At 48.4% G+C, this 16,297-nt stretch overlaps 2 protein-coding genes across 16 annotated transcripts; one reads left to right on the top strand and one right to left on the bottom strand.

Annotated features, from left to right (window-relative positions):
- The first annotated feature begins 1,389 nt into the window (after positions 1-1,389).
- DEDD (death effector domain containing) lies at positions 1,390-13,063 on the top strand. 11 transcript variants are annotated; one of them, XM_049881013.1, is made up of 7 exons: positions 1,390-1,484; positions 3,416-3,448; positions 5,328-5,431; positions 10,180-10,568; positions 10,770-10,877; positions 11,180-11,326; positions 11,872-13,063. In XM_049881013.1, the coding sequence occupies exons 4-7, from the start codon at positions 10,244-10,246 to the stop codon at positions 12,246-12,248; spliced, it is 957 nt and encodes a 318-aa protein (XP_049736970.1). In that variant the 5' UTR covers positions 1,390-1,484; positions 3,416-3,448; positions 5,328-5,431; positions 10,180-10,243; the 3' UTR covers positions 12,249-13,063. The 11 variants fall into 11 exon arrangements, with proteins under 11 accessions (XP_049736970.1, XP_049736971.1, XP_049736973.1 ...); XM_049881015.1 differs by lacking the exon at positions 1,390-1,484 and adding an exon at positions 1,575-1,644; XM_049881014.1 differs by lacking the exon at positions 5,328-5,431 and having other exon boundaries at positions 10,185-10,568.
- Positions 13,064-13,338: 275 nt separating this feature from the next.
- On the bottom strand, positions 13,339-16,275 carry NIT1 (nitrilase 1). Of its 5 annotated transcripts, none has more exons than XM_049881004.1 (7): positions 16,193-16,275; positions 15,527-15,625; positions 15,005-15,259; positions 14,793-14,896; positions 14,435-14,568; positions 14,154-14,279; positions 13,339-13,875 (listed from the first exon to the last, which is right to left on the bottom strand). In XM_049881004.1, coding segments are annotated over exons 1-7 (987 nt in total). In that variant the 5' UTR covers positions 16,195-16,275; the 3' UTR covers positions 13,339-13,608. The 5 variants fall into 5 exon arrangements, with proteins under 5 accessions (XP_049736961.1, XP_049736964.1, XP_049736962.1 ...); XM_049881007.1 differs by having other exon boundaries at positions 16,146-16,271; XM_049881005.1 differs by having other exon boundaries at positions 16,162-16,268.
- Positions 16,276-16,297: the final 22 nt, after the last annotated feature.

The raw sequence follows: 16,297 nt of genomic DNA, 5'->3' as shown, positions 1-16,297 counted from the left end.
TGCAAACTCCAATGGACACATTTTAGCCCATATCTTACCTGATCTGTTACATTTTAACCAGCTTCCTTGATACTTCCCTCCTGGTTTTCCTTTCTATTTGCCCCTTCTCAGTGCCCTCTTTTCAGCGTCTTTCTCTAACTCATATATCAAATGCAGGTATTCCTCCTTCTAGACCGTCTTATCTACTCCCATGGCTTCAACTGTCATCCACACACACACAGAAACACCCCAAATCTCTTTTGGGTCCTAAACCCACGTTATCTAAGATTCAACTGTCTAATGGATATCTCTTTTGGATGTCCCACAGGCACCTCAAACTCCACATGTGCAAAAAGTGACTCTTTTCCCCAAAACAAACAAACAAAAAATGGCATTATTCTCAGTTTTTCAATCCAGAACACTGGGAATCATCTTGAGCTCCTCCCTCTGCCTCATACTCCCCAAATCCAATCTATTTCTCCCCATTCGCACTACGCCTTCTCTAGGTCAGACCACTGTCATCTCCCGCCTGGATAGGAACTTCCCAATTGTTCTCCTTGCTCCTAACATCACCCCAAACAAGACAACCAACTATGTTTCTAAAATGCAAACATAATTGTTCACATTTTTGCGGAGTTCCTTCAGACTCTTCATTGCCCTTAGAAAGAAGTCAATTAATTTACAAATCCTTGCGTGATCTGCCCCTGCCTATCTAACAGGTTTCATTTATTACCTTTCTTTTAGCCATACCAGGCTGCTGGCAGCTCCAGAACGTACCCAGCCTCCCAATTCCCAATAGTCCTTCAGGATTCAGCTCAGGCGACACCTCCTTTGGAAACAGAGAGCTCAAAAGACAAACGCTGAAAGAATGAAATCTGAGACCGGATACGAGCAGCCCTTTCAACACCGGGCCCAGGTTTACGGAATGTCCGGGTTACCAGGAAGTTCAACACAAAGGTCAAATCCAGATCTTGAACCTCCCCCGAAAGATCGCGGGTCAACCCGACCCCCGAGCTATTCCATCCTTTTGAGTCACGGCTGCCAGTCCCAGTCTCTCAATGAGTCCTGAAGTCAACAGCAGCCTGCTCTGGCGCCACCAATCTTTCCACACTTAAGAATGGTACCCTCTTCCCATTCCTTGCTACGGCCCTGAAGCCGTCAAGAAAAGCCTGCGTTGCCAGCTTGCCCCAAAGCAAGATGGCTGCCATTCTCTATTCTCTCCTCCCAAAGTGAAGCTCTCCACTCCCCGTTTAATGCCGCTGCCAGGCTGCCCTCACCTAGTATGGCTACCCCGGCTCATTTCTCACTATGGTCTCGAAGCCGCCACTAACCGGCCAGGTTCCGGGCGGCGCTGTTCAGGATGCAGCCACCCCCGCCCGTCTCTCCCCTCCCCCACGCCCGCGGCGGCGGCGGCGGCGGCTGGAGCCCGGATGCGGCGCCGTGAGCCAGGCCCGGGAGAGCGGCGCGGATGAATCCAACATGGCGGCGCCGAGCCTGAGCCGAGAGTGAGGCGACGGGGCGGCCGGAGTGGGGAGGGGGAGTCGAGCGGGACGGGGCGGGGCCGGGCGGGGCCGCAAAGGGCTTGGGGAAGGAAAGTGGAGGGGGAGGCGGTGGCGACGTCCAGCCTGAGAACCTCAAGAGGAGGAGGTGACGGGACGCTGCGAGGTGGGGGAGGGGAGCAGCCGAGGGGGGCGTGCGGGGGAGATGGCAACTGTGGGAGAGGGCAGGGGTCGAAGTGGAGGAGTGGGGACGTGAAGAGGGGCGTAAACAAGGGCCGAGGCTGGGCCGGGCTAGGGGTATAAGAGAGGCCGAGGTGGGGAGTGGGGCTGCGATCCGGATGGATTGAGGGGGGTAGGAGCGGAGGGGAGAGGCTGAGGGTGAGAAGGGGAAGGGGGCTTGTGGCATGTGGTTGGAAGGTGGACAGGACTCGTGTGTGTGGGGGGGTGTTGTGTAGAGGTGGAAAAGGTGAGAATGGGACCTCAGACGTTTGGGGGAAGGTTTTGAAAGTGTTAAATTGGGGGGAGGGGAAGGGTTTAGGGCAGAATTTGGGTAGAAAGGAAGAGAACAGAGGTTTGGGGAATGCAGAGTGTCGGTGTGACGAGGTAATGGAGAAAGTGAGGGACTGGGAGGAAAGTTTGGAAGGAAGAGGAATGGGATGGGAGACAGGACAGTGGAGCTCTACGGGTGACAGAGGTTCAGGGGTTTCCCTTTCCCCTGTGGAAAAGAAAGGACGGAGTTAAGCAGCATCACTTGTAGCCAATTCTAATTGCCAGGCCTTTAGCTTTTAATAGGGTGGGAAGGCAGAAGGAAATGGTCATGTGAGTTTGGAAAATTGGGCTTGGATGAGGGTTCAATTGGATTTGCTTACCAGAGGCTCCCTAGTTTATTGCTCCCTTGTTTTTCCTGGTTACGAAGAAAAGGGGGGGGGGGAATGGGGAAGCTGGTGTCGACAGTATGGAAGAAGTAAAGGACTTTTCTAGTTTTAGCAGTTAGTAAGTAAGAATGGGGAAACAGCTATGACTCTGTTGGAGGCTCTTTAAGGCTGAAGAGGGGAACAGAAGAGGCAGGATGGCATCCAGGCTAATTCAATGAGTGATTTAGTTTCCAGACCCTTCTTTTACTGTTAAAGTGCTAGGAGGGAGGGGTCAGTGTGCACATATAAAGTTTTCTGGTGAAATGTGGATGTATCAGTGGATGCCGCCCAGTGGATATTTTGTTCTCCCTGTGTGGTACGTAAAAACCAAAACCAAACTCACTGCCGTCGAGTCGATTCCGACTCGTAGCGACCCTATGGGACGGAGTGGAACTGCCCCATAGAGTTTCCAAGGAGCGCCTGGCGGATTCAAACTGCCGACCTTTTGGTTAGCAGCTGTAGCATTTAACCACTACGCCACCAGGGTTTCTGTGTGGTACGTAAGGGGAGGGGCAAATTTGGAAGATAATTCTTGGCCTGATGGGAAGAAAGTGACTTCTTTGGCTGTAGCCACCTTCCTCCTAGTTCTCTCTGAGGAAGATGAAAGTAAACATTAACATTGTAACAAGATAGATGGATATTATAAGGAATCCGGGGGAAGGTGAGAAGGGTTCAGAAAGTAATTGGTTTTTCCAGAAGTTGTTGAATTTGGGACCTTTCTTGCCACATGCCATTAAGAATGGAAATTCTTGAAGCTGGTATTGTTTTATGAAGGTTAGTAGAGAGTTAGGGAAGCCTGGTGTGTTTTTTTTTTTTTTTTTTTTTTGATGTGAGTTCTCTCATTTAGCTTAAAGTAGATCATTTCAGTAGAAATGGCTTTAGGCTTGTCTGTATTTTTGCAGCTGAGATTGACTAACTTTTTGGGGCTTTGAGGTTTCAAAGCAAAGCTTGAAAATTGACTTTTTCCCCCTCCCTTATTTTATTTATTTATTTTTTTGCTGCTGGATTTGAACCTTGTGCTAGGAAGAGGCCTGGGAAATTAAGTTTCTTGCAGAGGTAAGTCTGGAACTTTTTATTGTTTTCAGACAATGGAAGGGAAAGGAAATGGCATGAGAAATGCAGTGGGGTTGAGCCCAGGAATGGGGTAGGCTCCAGGCAAAATGAATTTTCACCTACCCAGCTGAGTGCATAAAGCACAGAGAAGATCTGTTACAGTTACTGTCTTCTTAGGTAACTGGAGATAGGTGGAAAGGAGAGGGGAAATGAGGTGTCTTGGGGCAAACCTCCAGCTTTGGTTTGTTATTATCTTAATCTTGGTCAGCTCTGGGAGAAACATTTTTAACATATGGAACATTGTACGCCAGTACAATGTCTGCTAACTGTTGCCTTTGGAGTGTTGCTGGGGCACCTTCCATGGGAAAGTTTTGCCTTTAGTTTACTCTTTGTTCTAGTTGTTAAGAGTTCCTGGAATCTTTCTTTTGAAAACATAATATGGAATTCTGACTCTCAGATATTTGGTTACGTTTTCCTAGTCCCACCAGCAAGAAAGCTCTTTATTCTTAACCATCTATAAGATTTTCTATGTTGTTTTTAAAAATCACCCTTTTTTAGTTCTTCCATATGAATTTGCTCTGAAGGCTTCTGAGAGAGCCAAATACCTATTAGTTCTCCCATAAACATACAAATATCATCCCTGGTTGGGGTGAGACTAGGCTTTGCTTGCAAGTGGAACCTTTAGAGAACAGCCAATCAAGAGGAAATTCTGTAGATACATATAGACTGTCAGGTGGCCCTTGGCTGACTTGGACCTCCCTAAAGAAAAAAAACAAAAACTATAACTCTCAGGAAATAAAGCAGTTCATCAGAGTCAATAATTTTTCTTGGAAAACTCTAGAGAGGGACCCACATGTTAGGATCTCAAATGGAACCAGATGAGCCTGCAGGATCAGGACTCTGTTTATTGGAGTGTTAGTCTCTTGGTACCTGGCAGTGTTTCAGACACCAACATTCAGAAGCTCTGTCTAATTTTCCGTTTTGAGGAGTACATTGCCTCACTACCCTGAGACCTTTCATCTAGGATCTCTGCTGAGTTCTCCTGCCTCCCTGCCACAGAAAGCTGGGTATGTTTTGGTTTAAGAGGAAGTTGGTCACATTTTTCTGGTGCTGCAATTAGATTCCTGGAGCCCTATTTGTGCTGCTGAGTGAGTGAACTCATCATCTTAGCGGATAACCTAAGTTATCCTGCCAATTAGCCTGCATGCCAGCCTCCTGACATTTCCTGGGAATGGACTTGGAAAATTTACATTGCTAGTTTTGCTCTGCATAGGCAGTATATGTTTGGTCAGCAACATAAAAAGGAGGAGTCTGCTACTGGTTTAGTTTCAGGTTTTTAAAGGTGGCCCTAAGGGATAAGTGCAGGATCCTTTGTGTTTGTCTTGGAGAGGTTGGCATTTCTCTTATCCCCACAGAGATGCAGACTGAACTAGGTCAGAATAGACCTCCAGGGAGGAGACAGAAGGGAGTGTAGCCCTATACCTGCTGGTCACCTGAATGGCAACAGCAGGTGATGGAGCCAAGGTTGAAATGGGATGGAACTCCTTAGTGCTAGTTGGACTTATGAGTTACCATGAGCCTGTATCTAACTGGCCTTTCTTTTCTTATGAATATTACTTGATGGGTTTGGGTAGGAGGGACCAAATGGCCCCCTTCTTCAGATCTAGGGTAGAATGTGACACGCTGTCTCTTCTCTTGACCCTTCATCATGCTCTACCTAGAATAGGGTTTCTCTTCCTCAGCAATATTGACATTTTGGACTCGATAATTCTTTTTTGTGGGGGGTTGTCCTGTGCATTGTAGGAATTTAGCAGCATCCCTGGCCAATAGTACCACCCCCCACCCCCACCCAAAGTCATGACAATCAAAAATCTCTCCACAGATTACCACATGTCCCCCAGGGGGCAGAATCACCCCTGGTTGAGAACCACTGACCTAAAAGCTCTGACACCTTGAATGATCCAACCTGAGATCTAGGACTTAAAGGTGATTGGTTTCCTTTCTGAAATGTAGGGAATTAACTCTCAGGGGACTGAAGCCTCTTGTAGAATTGCATCCATTGATTAATAATTAGAACCACAGTGCTTTCCTGTGTTGTGCCTTATTTTCCAGTGGCCAGGAATGGGGGAAAATATTTCTTCATTGCCTGGGGTTTAGCTGGGACACTTTGAATTAGGGAGCGTTGGAGCAACCTGCTCTTCTGATTGATTGACTGTGAAACCTGCCCATCTGCTTTCTCAGGGATTCTCACAGTCAGCAGCTGGCCAAAGGGAACAGGTGGGCTAGGGAACAAGAAGTTGTAGGGGCTCTAAAGAGGCTCAGCTTTCTCATGTTGCCAGCTATGAGCAAGAAGCTATTTTCCCTCAGCTCCCTCCATTTGCACCCTGTGACAGCAGCAGGTGAAACAAGAGAGGAAGAGACAAGGAAAACCAGTCTACAGTTGAATAGCTATTTTCCAAGCTGTTTTCCATGCTTTGGGTATGGCATCTGGGATCTCAAAACTAGATATAGGTTATATTTCTTTTCCACATATCAGAACCCATGGTATGGGGCTAAGTGATTCCAGTGTTGTAAAAATGGTGGCACAGGGTTGTGTGATCTCCTCTAACTTCAGGAGGGGGAGGAGAGAATCACCATCAACATTAGCCCAAGGCTGATTCCTATGAGGTGGAGGTCAAACACACCTTCACCCTCCAACCTTTTCACCAATTCTGATACCAGCCATCCCTCCCACAGCAGTCTCTACATTTCTGCTGGGTTCGATAATTCGTTGCAGTGACCATACAGAACTCAGGGGTGGATTACCCAGTAAGCAAGGTAGGTACAGGTTTAATTGTGTTTACTTAGTAAACTGTAGCTTGATGTAGTGAAACCCATGGAAAATTGTGTACTACAGATTAGTAAGTAAGCACAAGTAACCCCATGTGTACCTTACTTATTGGGTAATCCGTTGCTGCTCACAGACCATACTCACAGTTACGGGGTTTATTAGGGAAGTAACAGGTTACAATTCAGGATCAGGAATGACTCAGGATATAGTTCTTCAATCAGGACAGCCTGTTCTCAGCTATGCCTGCAGGCAGGCCTCTCTTGGCCCATCTGCCTGCCCTTTGCCCTGCTCAGACAAGTGTTATAAAGCTCTTTAGCTCTGCCAATAAGTGCCCAAAGGCATCCCGCTCTGCCAGTAAGCATCAGCCCGAAGGCGCTCAGCCCTCTCGCTCTAAGTTGGCAAGCCTAGCTCTGCCGACAAGTGCTTAGAGGCACATCACTCTGTCAGGAGGCCTCCTGCCTGAAGGCACACAGCTCTCTCGCTCTGTGGGTCAGCATACCCACTGTAGCGGCCCTGCTCCGTGGGTCAGGAAGTACCACCGTCTCCCACTGGTCCCCTGGTTCTGTTGCCACTGTTTCTCTGCTGCTGCTTCATGCTGTCTTGCACCATCTCTGGTGTTACAGCTCTCTCTCTCTGTCTCCTGGGTCTAGTAGGTTCTCAGCACAGGAACCCTTGGTCCAAAGGACATACTCTCATCTCTTCTTCTTGGTGGGAACGAGGTCCCCCTCTGCTGTGGGATTGGCTCTCTTTTAAGCCTGGTAGGATGGCAAAACTGACCAGTCCCCATGTTAGGGTTCCATACGCCTTATTTGTATGGTCCCACTCAAGCAGGGGCTCCACGCACCTTATTTGAATTATTAGCAGGCTGTCCAGTCCCCTTGGTGGGCCACAATCATCTTATTTGCATGGTCCCACCCAGTCATTGTATAGGAGTCACAAAAACTATGGCTGGAAGGGGCATATTAAGTAATTCACAGCACCACAAGGAGGTACCTTCCCTTTTCTTAAGGGGATGAGCCCCTCTGTGCTTCCATTTTAGGTTTACTGAGGAAGAGAGGACCAGATCCAACTTGCTCTTCAACTTTCAGTCCCCATCAGTTTGGCTCTTCTGAAGTAGCTTATCATTTTATTTTCTTTCCTAACCTAGCCTCAGTTTCTTGGTGTGTAGAATGGGCAGAGCAACCTATCTTTCTGCTGAGTAGGGTACTTCTAGGTTGCATGTTGTGACGTGGGTAATTCTGCAGTGTGGGGGAGGCTGTGGCTAGCCAGAGTATATGTGTGGTAACTGAGTTGCATGCATTTTTAACAGGGCCCTCTCACTCTTGGACTTACATGAGTTTGTTTCTTAATTCGTGTTGCTTGTGATGATCTCTTGGAGATTGTTTAGTTCAACAACAGGACTCTATTCATAGCTAAAAAAAACCTAGTGTCGTCGAGTCGATTCCGACTTACAGCAACCCTATAGGACAGAGTAGAACTGCCCCATAGAGTTTCCAAGGAGTGCCTGGCGGATTTGAACCGCTGACCCTTTGGATAGCAGCCGTAGCACTAAACCACTACGCCACCAGGGTTTCCTAGGCACTAGGAATATCAAGATGAATATGACTCAGTCTCTCTCCATGAGTAGCTTAAGGTCTAATGGGATAATAAGTACACAAATAATCCCAGTTGACAGAGACAAATAATTCACTTTGATAGGGTTAAAGGAAGTATGCACAGGGTTCCATAGGAGCACAGGGACTACTTATCCCAGCATGCAGGTGTAGAGAATACATTTTGAAGATGGCATCTGAGCTGATTCTTAAAGGATGAATAGAAGTTAGCTATCTGAAAAAGGGTGGTAATAGGGGTGTGGAATGGAGAGGGGAAAGGGGTATTCAGGCAAAGGGAATAGCCTGAAGAAAGGTATAAAGGACAAACAGATAATGTTAGAGAATAAAAGGTGGGGTATGGTTGGTGGAAAGGAGCCCTGGTGGCACAGTGGTTAAGCACTCGGCTGCTAACTGAAAGGTCAGCGGTTCGAACCCTTCAGCTGCTCTGTGGGAGAAAGATGTGGCAGTCTGCTTCCGTAGATTACAGCCTTGGAAACCCTGTGGGGCAGTTCTACTCTGCCCTATAGGGTCAGTATAAGTTGGAATTGACTTGATGGCAGTAGGTTTGGTTTGTTTTTGTGGTGAGTGGTTAGATTGAAGAGGTAGGTAGGGCCTAACCTTGGAAGGCTTGGTAGCTTGTGTAAGGAATTTGGTGTGTTCTTATAGGTAAGGAGAGGGGTGTAGGCAGCTGTTAGGCAGGAAAGTGATGTGGTTAGTTTTGCATTTTAGATAGTTAATGGGATAGGGTAGATGGAATTAGGTGGGTTAAGATTGGTGGTAGAGAGAGCCCTTAAAGAGGCCATTACAGTAGCACAGGTGAGAGATTACTAGGACCTGACCCAGGGCAATGGCAGGAGAGGTGGAAAGATGGGGGAGATTTAAGAAATATTTAGAAGTTAGCATCAATAGGAATTTATAATTGATTGGGTGGTGAAGGTTGTGGTTAGAGAATGAAACAGTATTGGGTTTTGCTGTCTGGCAGGGTAATAAGTATGAGTGATTAGAGGTGAAAGTTGCTGGTCTTGAGGCTTAGTTATTGGCTGGGTCACTGACATTACCAGTATCAAACCAGGGTGATGGAGGAACTTTATGACTCAAAGGCCAAGTTATGTAATGAGTGTAGGGCTGTGATTGGTCATTGACTGGGGATTGGTAAGTGGCAACCAGGAGGAAAGATTGGAAGATGGTGTATCCAAATGGCGTAAACATCAAATAATATTAGTGGCATAGGAGAATTACAAGAATGTTCAACATAGGAGTGTAAAAAATATTTATGGACTTAAATCCACAAGTTCTGTTAACTATTATTGATCAATCGTACTGAGCGGTTACGCTTCAGGACTTGGTTGGATTATAGGGAAAATGAGGATATGTTTGTGGAAGGATGAGTCCGGGCTGCAGAAGTCAAGGATGCTTATATCTTTGAAATCTTTTTCATGACCGTTTATATGAGGCTTTTTTGTTTACAAAGTGATTTTACCTATACTCATTTGAGTCTTAACAACTCTCAAAAATAGGTTCTTTCGTCCCTGCTTTATAGATGAGGACACTAAAGCTTTGAAGTTAAGTGACTTGCTTAAGGTCACACAGCCAAACATGTTAATGATAGAATTGAAACTAGTTCTAACTCTAAAGATTTTCAGTTTCCCTATTGTCAGTCCCTGAGTACATCTCAGGGAGTGCTGGTGGTGCAGTGGTTTAAGCACTCGGCTGCTAGCTGAAAGGTCAGTGGTTCAAACTCATCAGTGGCTCCGTGAGAGAAGAGACCTGGTAGTCTGCTCCCGTAAGGATTATAGCCTAGGACATCCTATGAGACAGTCCTACTTTGTCCTGTAGGGCTCCTGTGAGTCGAAATCAGCCTGATGGCATACAACAAGAAGTGTGTTAAACGCAGCTTTCATATTATAGCCAACGGTGATTTCTGCACTTCCTCCCAATTTTGCCTACATTTAAGAGGTGACTGACTGGTTGAAGGGACAGAATTCTCAAGGGACCAAGAGCAGCTTTTTGGTGTCAGGAGGAATACTTAGGGTAACAGCTAATAGCAACTTGTGCTGAGTATGTAGCACTGAAATTGCATAGAGCATTTTCACTTAGGGGAAGTGACTATAATCGACTCCAGTAGAGTCTGGACCTAGGGCAGCATCTGTCGGATATGGGCAGAGAGCTCGAGGCTCACAGTTTTGTTTTGTTTTAAATAAACTTAGAGCACTACACTGTGCCAGGCATTGTGTTAGGCACTGGGAATACAGGAATGAATGGCCTGGTTCCCGCCATCGAGTGGCTCACGTGTGCTTTTCCTGTCCTCGTAGTACAGTGGGGATTGCAGCTGCTGAGCAGGGATCCCGGAAGGCGCTGCGCACCTGAGCCCCCAGCATGGCGGGCCTAAAGCGGCAGGCAAGTCAGGTGTGGCCAGAAGAGCATGGCGAGCAGGAGCACGGGCTGTACAGCCTGCACCGCATGTTTGACATCGTGGGCACCCACCTGACACACAGAGATGTGCGCGTTCTTTCCTTTCTCTTTGTTGATGTCATTGACGACCACGAACGTGGCCTCATCCGAAATGGACGTGACTTCTTATTGGCGCTGGAGCGCCAGGGCCGCTGTGATGAGAGTAACTTTCGCCAGGTGCTGCAGCTGCTGCGCATCATCACTCGTCACGACCTGCTGCCCTATGTCACCCTCAAGAGGAGGCGGCCTGGTGAGGGTGCATTGGGGCTGGAGCCCTGGATCAGGGAGACTTGTGGGGGCCCAGGAGTGAGGAGCATAGGAGTCCGAGGGGAGGAGACATTGGCCCTGGGGGGTACCTAGGAGGAGAACAGGTTATGAGGCCCACTGGAGGGTTGGATTGGGAGGAGGGAGGAATGTGTCTTTTCCTGAATGACTCCCCCTCCCTGCGCAGTGTGCCCAGATCTTGTAGACAAGTACCTGGAGGAGACATCAATTCGCTATGTGACCCCCAGAGCCCTCAGTGATCCAGAACCGAGGCCTCCCCAGCCCCCCAAAACAGGTGAGATGTTAATTCCCCTTCATTTCCAGAATCAAGAGGACATTAATCCCATCACACTCAGCTTTGCCAACTTAAGTGAAAGGGTGCTTTCCCACATCACATCTAGCCCAACACAAATCAGGTGAGGCATTAATGCTTCGCCTAGGTCCTGTAATTATCCCCATACCATGTCCTCCTGTCAGGTCCCATCATTGACACTGCTTTTAGTACTAAGTCTAAAGGACCCCTTCCTCATTCCAGGAGAAGTGTGTGAATCTCTGCTTTCACCTTAATGTCTCTTCTCCCCTTTTACCTCTGGTCAGTGCCTCCCCACTATCCTGTGGTGTGCTGCCCTACTTCGGGCCCCCAGATGTGTAGCAAACGGCCAGCCCGAGGGAGAGCCACACTTGGGAGCCAGCGAAAACGCCGGAAGTCAGTGACACCAGATCCCAAGGAAAAGCAGACATGTGGTGAGAAGTTCAAGGGTTCCAGAGGTGGAGTAGACTTGAGGGAAAAATATAAAGAACTTCTAGTATACTGGGCAGTTGATGTTATTCGGTGCAAGGCTCACCTTGATTGCTGTTGCAAAGGGAGGTTGAATGGTATAGTGTCTGAGAGGAGAATTCCCATTTATCTTTGCAGCATAGTAGTTTCAGTTCTTTTTAGCAAATACTAGATCAAAGCGATGCCGTTATAACATCCCTATTGGAGGGTGAACCAAGTCAGGATGGAGTATTAAAATGAACCATTGTGCCTGTTAGGAATGTATCTCCTTGTAAGCAAGGTGCTGCTTGTGAGTGATGGGAATAATGCTAACCTGGGCATGTCGCATTTAAAGGAACCTGCTACATTCAGGCAAGGATTTCAGAGGTACATAGAAAAGAACTAGTCCTGCCAGAAAGGTAGAGAAGCTGTCAGATGATGCTCCCTACTTTGCTACTCTGCTGTTCTCTTCCACTTTTCAAACTTGCGTTGGAAACTCATCCCTCATTATAACCTCTTCACTTCCCCACAGACATCAGACTGCGGGTTCGGGCTGAATACTGCCAGCACGAGACTGCTCTGCAGGGCAATGTCTTCTCTAACAAGCAGGACCCACTTGAGCGCCAGTTTGAGCGCTTTAACCAGGCCAACACGATCCTCAAATCCCGGGACCTGGGCTCCATCATCTGTGACATCAAGTTCTCTGAGCTCACCTACCTCGATGCCTTCTGGCGCGACTACATCAATGGTTCATTACTAGAGGCACTTAAAGGTGTCTTCATCACAGACTCTCTCAAGCAGGCTGTGGGCCATGAAGCCATCAAGCTGCTGGTGAATGTGGACGAGGAGGACTATGAGCTGGGCCGACAGAAACTCCTGAGGAACTTGATGCTGCAAGCATTGCCCTGACCTTTCCCCCTTCTCACCTCTCTGGGGACTGTTCCCACCACCCACCTCTGGAGCTTACATACTGTTCTGGGGTTTGCTGTCTACCCTTCCAATCACATCCCCTGCCCCCCCCCTTTTTTTTTCAAAGGAAAAGACAAAGGAAAGTGGAAGTGGTATACCCCACCCCTCCCTGTACCCATGTGCCTGGGCTTCCCCTTTGTTTCCCTTTTCCACTTACCCCAGTATGTGTCTCTACAGCCACCTTACCACTGAGCCGTAAGACAAACGTGTAGGGAGAAGCAAAGTCTATAGAACATAGTCTTTGTGAGGGATTGAAGTGAACACTGCTTGTGGGTGCGTTGAGGGGTTATCAATCCTTCTGGCTTTATGAGGGCTCTTAAATTTTGTCTGAAAAATGAAAGGGCTGTGAGAAAGGGAGCTATGTGGAAGGTGGGACTCTGAAGTGTATTTTGGAAATTAATCACCACCCTCTCCCAAATTATAGAATTTTTAAAAAACAAGCTGTGGCCCTTTCCACTCTCTCCTGGCCTCTGGTGCTGCTCCTCTCTGCCTCCTTTCCTCTCTTCCACGGCTTAAAGCCTCTGCCTGGTGTGGCTCCTTCCTTTTTCTCCCTTGCCAAACCCTCTTCAAGGGAGTAATAGGTGAGAGGACTGGATCAGCCTAGTCACTCCTCCCAACTGTGATGTTGTGTATACACATCCACAGGGTGGATGGAGAAGAGTCTGCTGATGAAAATACACTCCCCCTGAAAAGGGGAAGGGGGAGTGTGACATTTTCCTTCCATGTTCAAGTGAAAATAAATAATGTACCCTGCAGCCCTTTTCCCCTTTGCTTTCTTTTGACTTGGGCAAAGGGCATCATATGTGGAAGTGAAGTAATTCAGTATCAATTCCCTCCTTTTTCCTTCCCCATTCTCCACCCCCTCTGCCAAGCCCGGGAGAACAGGGCTGGGACATGCACTGAATGTTGCACTTTCCTTTAGGTCGGGAGGCATGCTGAATAAGCCAGGAGGCCAACAACTAGGGCCCAGTCCAGCTGGTACAACACGACCGCCCCTTCCAACTCCCAAAGGAGATGTCCAAACACAAACTTAATGATTACATTTTTTTTTTCAATGCCAGTGATGCTCAGCTCTCAGCATAACTTCAGTTTTCACGAAATAAACAGTGACTATAAAATCCACCTTTCTGAAACTGAAATCTGAGCCCAGGTGAAAGTTTCTTTCCCAAAAAGCTGAGCACGTGTTCCATCAAAAAGAGTCAAAGTTGTCCAAGTGAGGGCTGCTGTGCCCGGGTCCTGCCTACAAGTCACAGCAGTATCAGCTCACAATGGGGGTCTCAACTCACAGAAGTTAAAATGCTTAATACAATGGTTGACCCAGACTGCCATAGAGGTCAGGCCTGCGGTGCTGGAACACAGGCAGGTGTTGGCGCAACTGTCGTAGATAGTTGAGATCGACTCGGGCAAGGCAGAGGCCTGGTCCTTCAGAGCAGCGGGCCACCACTGTTCCCCAGGGATCCACCACCATGCTGTGGCCGTAACTTGCTCTCTTCTCATGATGGTGGCCACATTGTGCTGCTGCCACTACATAGCACTGGGTTTCAATGGCCCGGGCCCTCAGCAACACCTGGGGGCGAGGAGATGCGTGTTCACTTAACTACACATAGCAGCTAATGGGAAAGTAATAGGTGGAGATTACAGGCCAAGTGCATAATCTACCCTTCGTGACTGTTCTGTCAATTGCCTAGGAAAAGTCAACTATCCTGTAACATATGAGAGCTAGACAACAGTTTGGAGAATGAAATTCGCACTAGGTGGAAAGGGGAAGAAAATCTATTAGTAGGGTCCAGGGAGGAGAACGAGGCTAAGAGACAGCCCTTAGGTTTCAAAGAGGCATCCTCTTACCTCCCAGTGGGCTGGGCCTGTAACAAATCCAAAGGCTGAAGGGTAGGTAAGTATTTCTGCACCAGCTTGAGCCAAGGCCAGAGAGAGTTCAGGGAACCGCATGTCATAGCAGATAGCTAGACCAATCTGGAATGAAAAGTCTATTTAGCCTCCCTGTCCTGTTTCCGACAGCATCTAGTCATACCTCTGCTGTTCCACTCCTTAGGGCTTTCCACCCTTTACCACCACTTTGAAAGTTCTCCTATCCCCCCTCCTCCTTGTTCCTCTCTCACAACTCCCACCTTGCCTGCTGGTGTGCTGACAGGTGGCTCGAGACTGGGCCCAGGTATGGTAGAGTTGCTTTCATGCATGGGTGCCTGCCCTGGGATATCTACATCACACAGATGCGTCTTCCTATAAGTGGCCACTACTGATCCTACAGTAAGAAGGAGAAGAATTGCCAGTGCTGGTGCACTAGAAGCCCAGTTTAGCTCCTCCGCCCATCTCCAAACAGAAGATGGTTTATTGGCTAGGAAGAGAAGTACAAACACCCCTAAAACCCTGGGGCAAGGAATTAAAAGTTGAGAAAACAATTCTGGGGATCTAAGTTTAGGTAGAAGAGCCTGGGAAGAGGCAGGCTAAAGGGTTGTGAAGTCTCACCCTTGCTGTTCAGAAGCACATGACAATTGTAGATTTTCTGAGTCTGCTCCCAGTCTTGGCCACGCTCATGGAAACCACCCAAGGACAGCCAGAGTCCACATTCCCTGGGGGGAGGGGACACAGACAACTCTTCTCAAGGCTCTAGCCGCCTACTGGCAATCCAAGGATACTGCACAACAAAGGCTACCTCTCCCTCCCCTTTTCCCTGATACCTGGCAAGCTCCGTATATTCTCCCAAAAGTTTCCCACCCAGTGGCTCAGAGAGGTGTAGTGTCTCCGCAGGGTCCCGTGCAATGAAGTCAAATGCCTCAGGCAGGAAAGCCAGGCAAGCGCCCAGTCTGGCAGCCTCTCGAACCAGCTCAGCACATGTTTTAAAGTTCTGCTCCTTGTCTGGTGTCGATGTTACCTGGCACACAGCCACCAGGGGCAGTTCCCAGGAGGAAGAGGAGATGGCCATGGCTCTGGGCCTGTGAATGGCACAGACAGAATTCTCAGACATCCCAGCATGGGGAAATTCAAGTTTAATGATAAGGGGTTTAAATGGGGAGACAGGAAGGCTGGACTTCCCTTTGATTCTGCTCTTAACAGGGCACACTGACCAAAGCCTAGTGGGTTCACCAATCAAATGTTCTGTGGATGGTTGGCACCCCTGTGTCTCCCCACCATCCATTCATTTAACATTCACTGAGTATCTACTATGTGCCAGGCACTGAGGACACAACAAAACACATTACCTGTGCTGAGCACAAAGTACTGAGAGTCGAGGTATTCGGAGTCCAGGACACAGAAGGAGGGGCAGGAGCTGGTGACAAGGCCTGATGATGAAGCCCAGCCTGAGGAAGATGAAAAATCAGCACACCGATCCCTCCTTGAAGCCATACGTTTCTGGGATTCTCTAACTTCTCCCTTCACACTGTGAGGCTGAATCAGAACCCTGCCAGTAAAAACTCCCAAGTCTTCAAAACACTCTAAGCAATCATAGGCTACAGGAAGAGGTCACAAAGTAGGAAAGTAGAGGAAGGGGCTCTGCTGGGCGCCGGAATACTTGGACTTACAGCGATCTCACATTACACAGAAGCCCTTTTCCTCTGTCAAACGTTTCCGCAGTTCAAAAGTCACCTACAGGAAACTTCCTTGATTTTCCCAGGCCTTTCTTCTCGACTGTGCGTCTGCACAGCTTTATTGACTAAACGCATATTTCCCCCTCACACCGAGAATCTCCGAAGGGAAGTTCACCCTCCCTCGATCCCGGCCACGAGTACCCAGATCCCAACCCGTGCCCCCACCCTCCAGTCAACCCATCCTTCTCCGCCTCTCCCAGGGGCCGCGCCTCTGTTGCACAAGTTAAAGCACCGCAGGTGGAATTCACCGCGGCCGGCGGGACGGGAAGCAGGTCCTACATCAGGATACAGCCGAAACCATCAGCAAGGTCCGGGGCGAAGAGCGGCCTGGAGCCAAAGGCGCCGGAGGCGAGTGGGCGGTAACTCCAAGACCGGACGTGACGC

Source organism: Elephas maximus, chromosome 3 (assembly GCF_024166365.1).
Source record: "Elephas maximus indicus isolate mEleMax1 chromosome 3, mEleMax1 primary haplotype, whole genome shotgun sequence".
Classification (NCBI taxonomy): Eukaryota; Metazoa; Chordata; class Mammalia; order Proboscidea; family Elephantidae; genus Elephas; species Elephas maximus.
Note: the sequence above shows the minus strand (reverse complement) of the source record. Positions and strands in the feature narration are given on the sequence as shown.

Bases quoted from the DNA above. Each gene is read 5' to 3' on its own strand.
- NIT1 (XM_049881004.1), bottom strand. The intron at 14,280-14,434 runs GTGGGAGTTGTG...TTTTCATTCCAG, and splicing joins TCAGCACACCAGCAGGCAAG to ATTGGTCTAGCTATCTGCTA. The intron at 13,876-14,153 runs GTAAGAGGATGC...CCTCGCCCCCAG, and splicing joins CAGGCCCAGCCCACTGGGAG to GTGTTGCTGAGGGCCCGGGC.
- DEDD (XM_049881014.1), top strand. From the start codon at position 10,244: ATGGCGGGCCTAAAGCGGCAGGCAAGTCAGGTGTGGCCAGAAGAGCAT. The intron at 10,569-10,769 runs GTGAGGGTGCAT...CTCCCTGCGCAG, and splicing joins CCTCAAGAGGAGGCGGCCTG to TGTGCCCAGATCTTGTAGAC. The intron at 11,327-11,871 runs GTGAGAAGTTCA...ACTTCCCCACAG, and splicing joins CAAGGAAAAGCAGACATGTG to ACATCAGACTGCGGGTTCGG.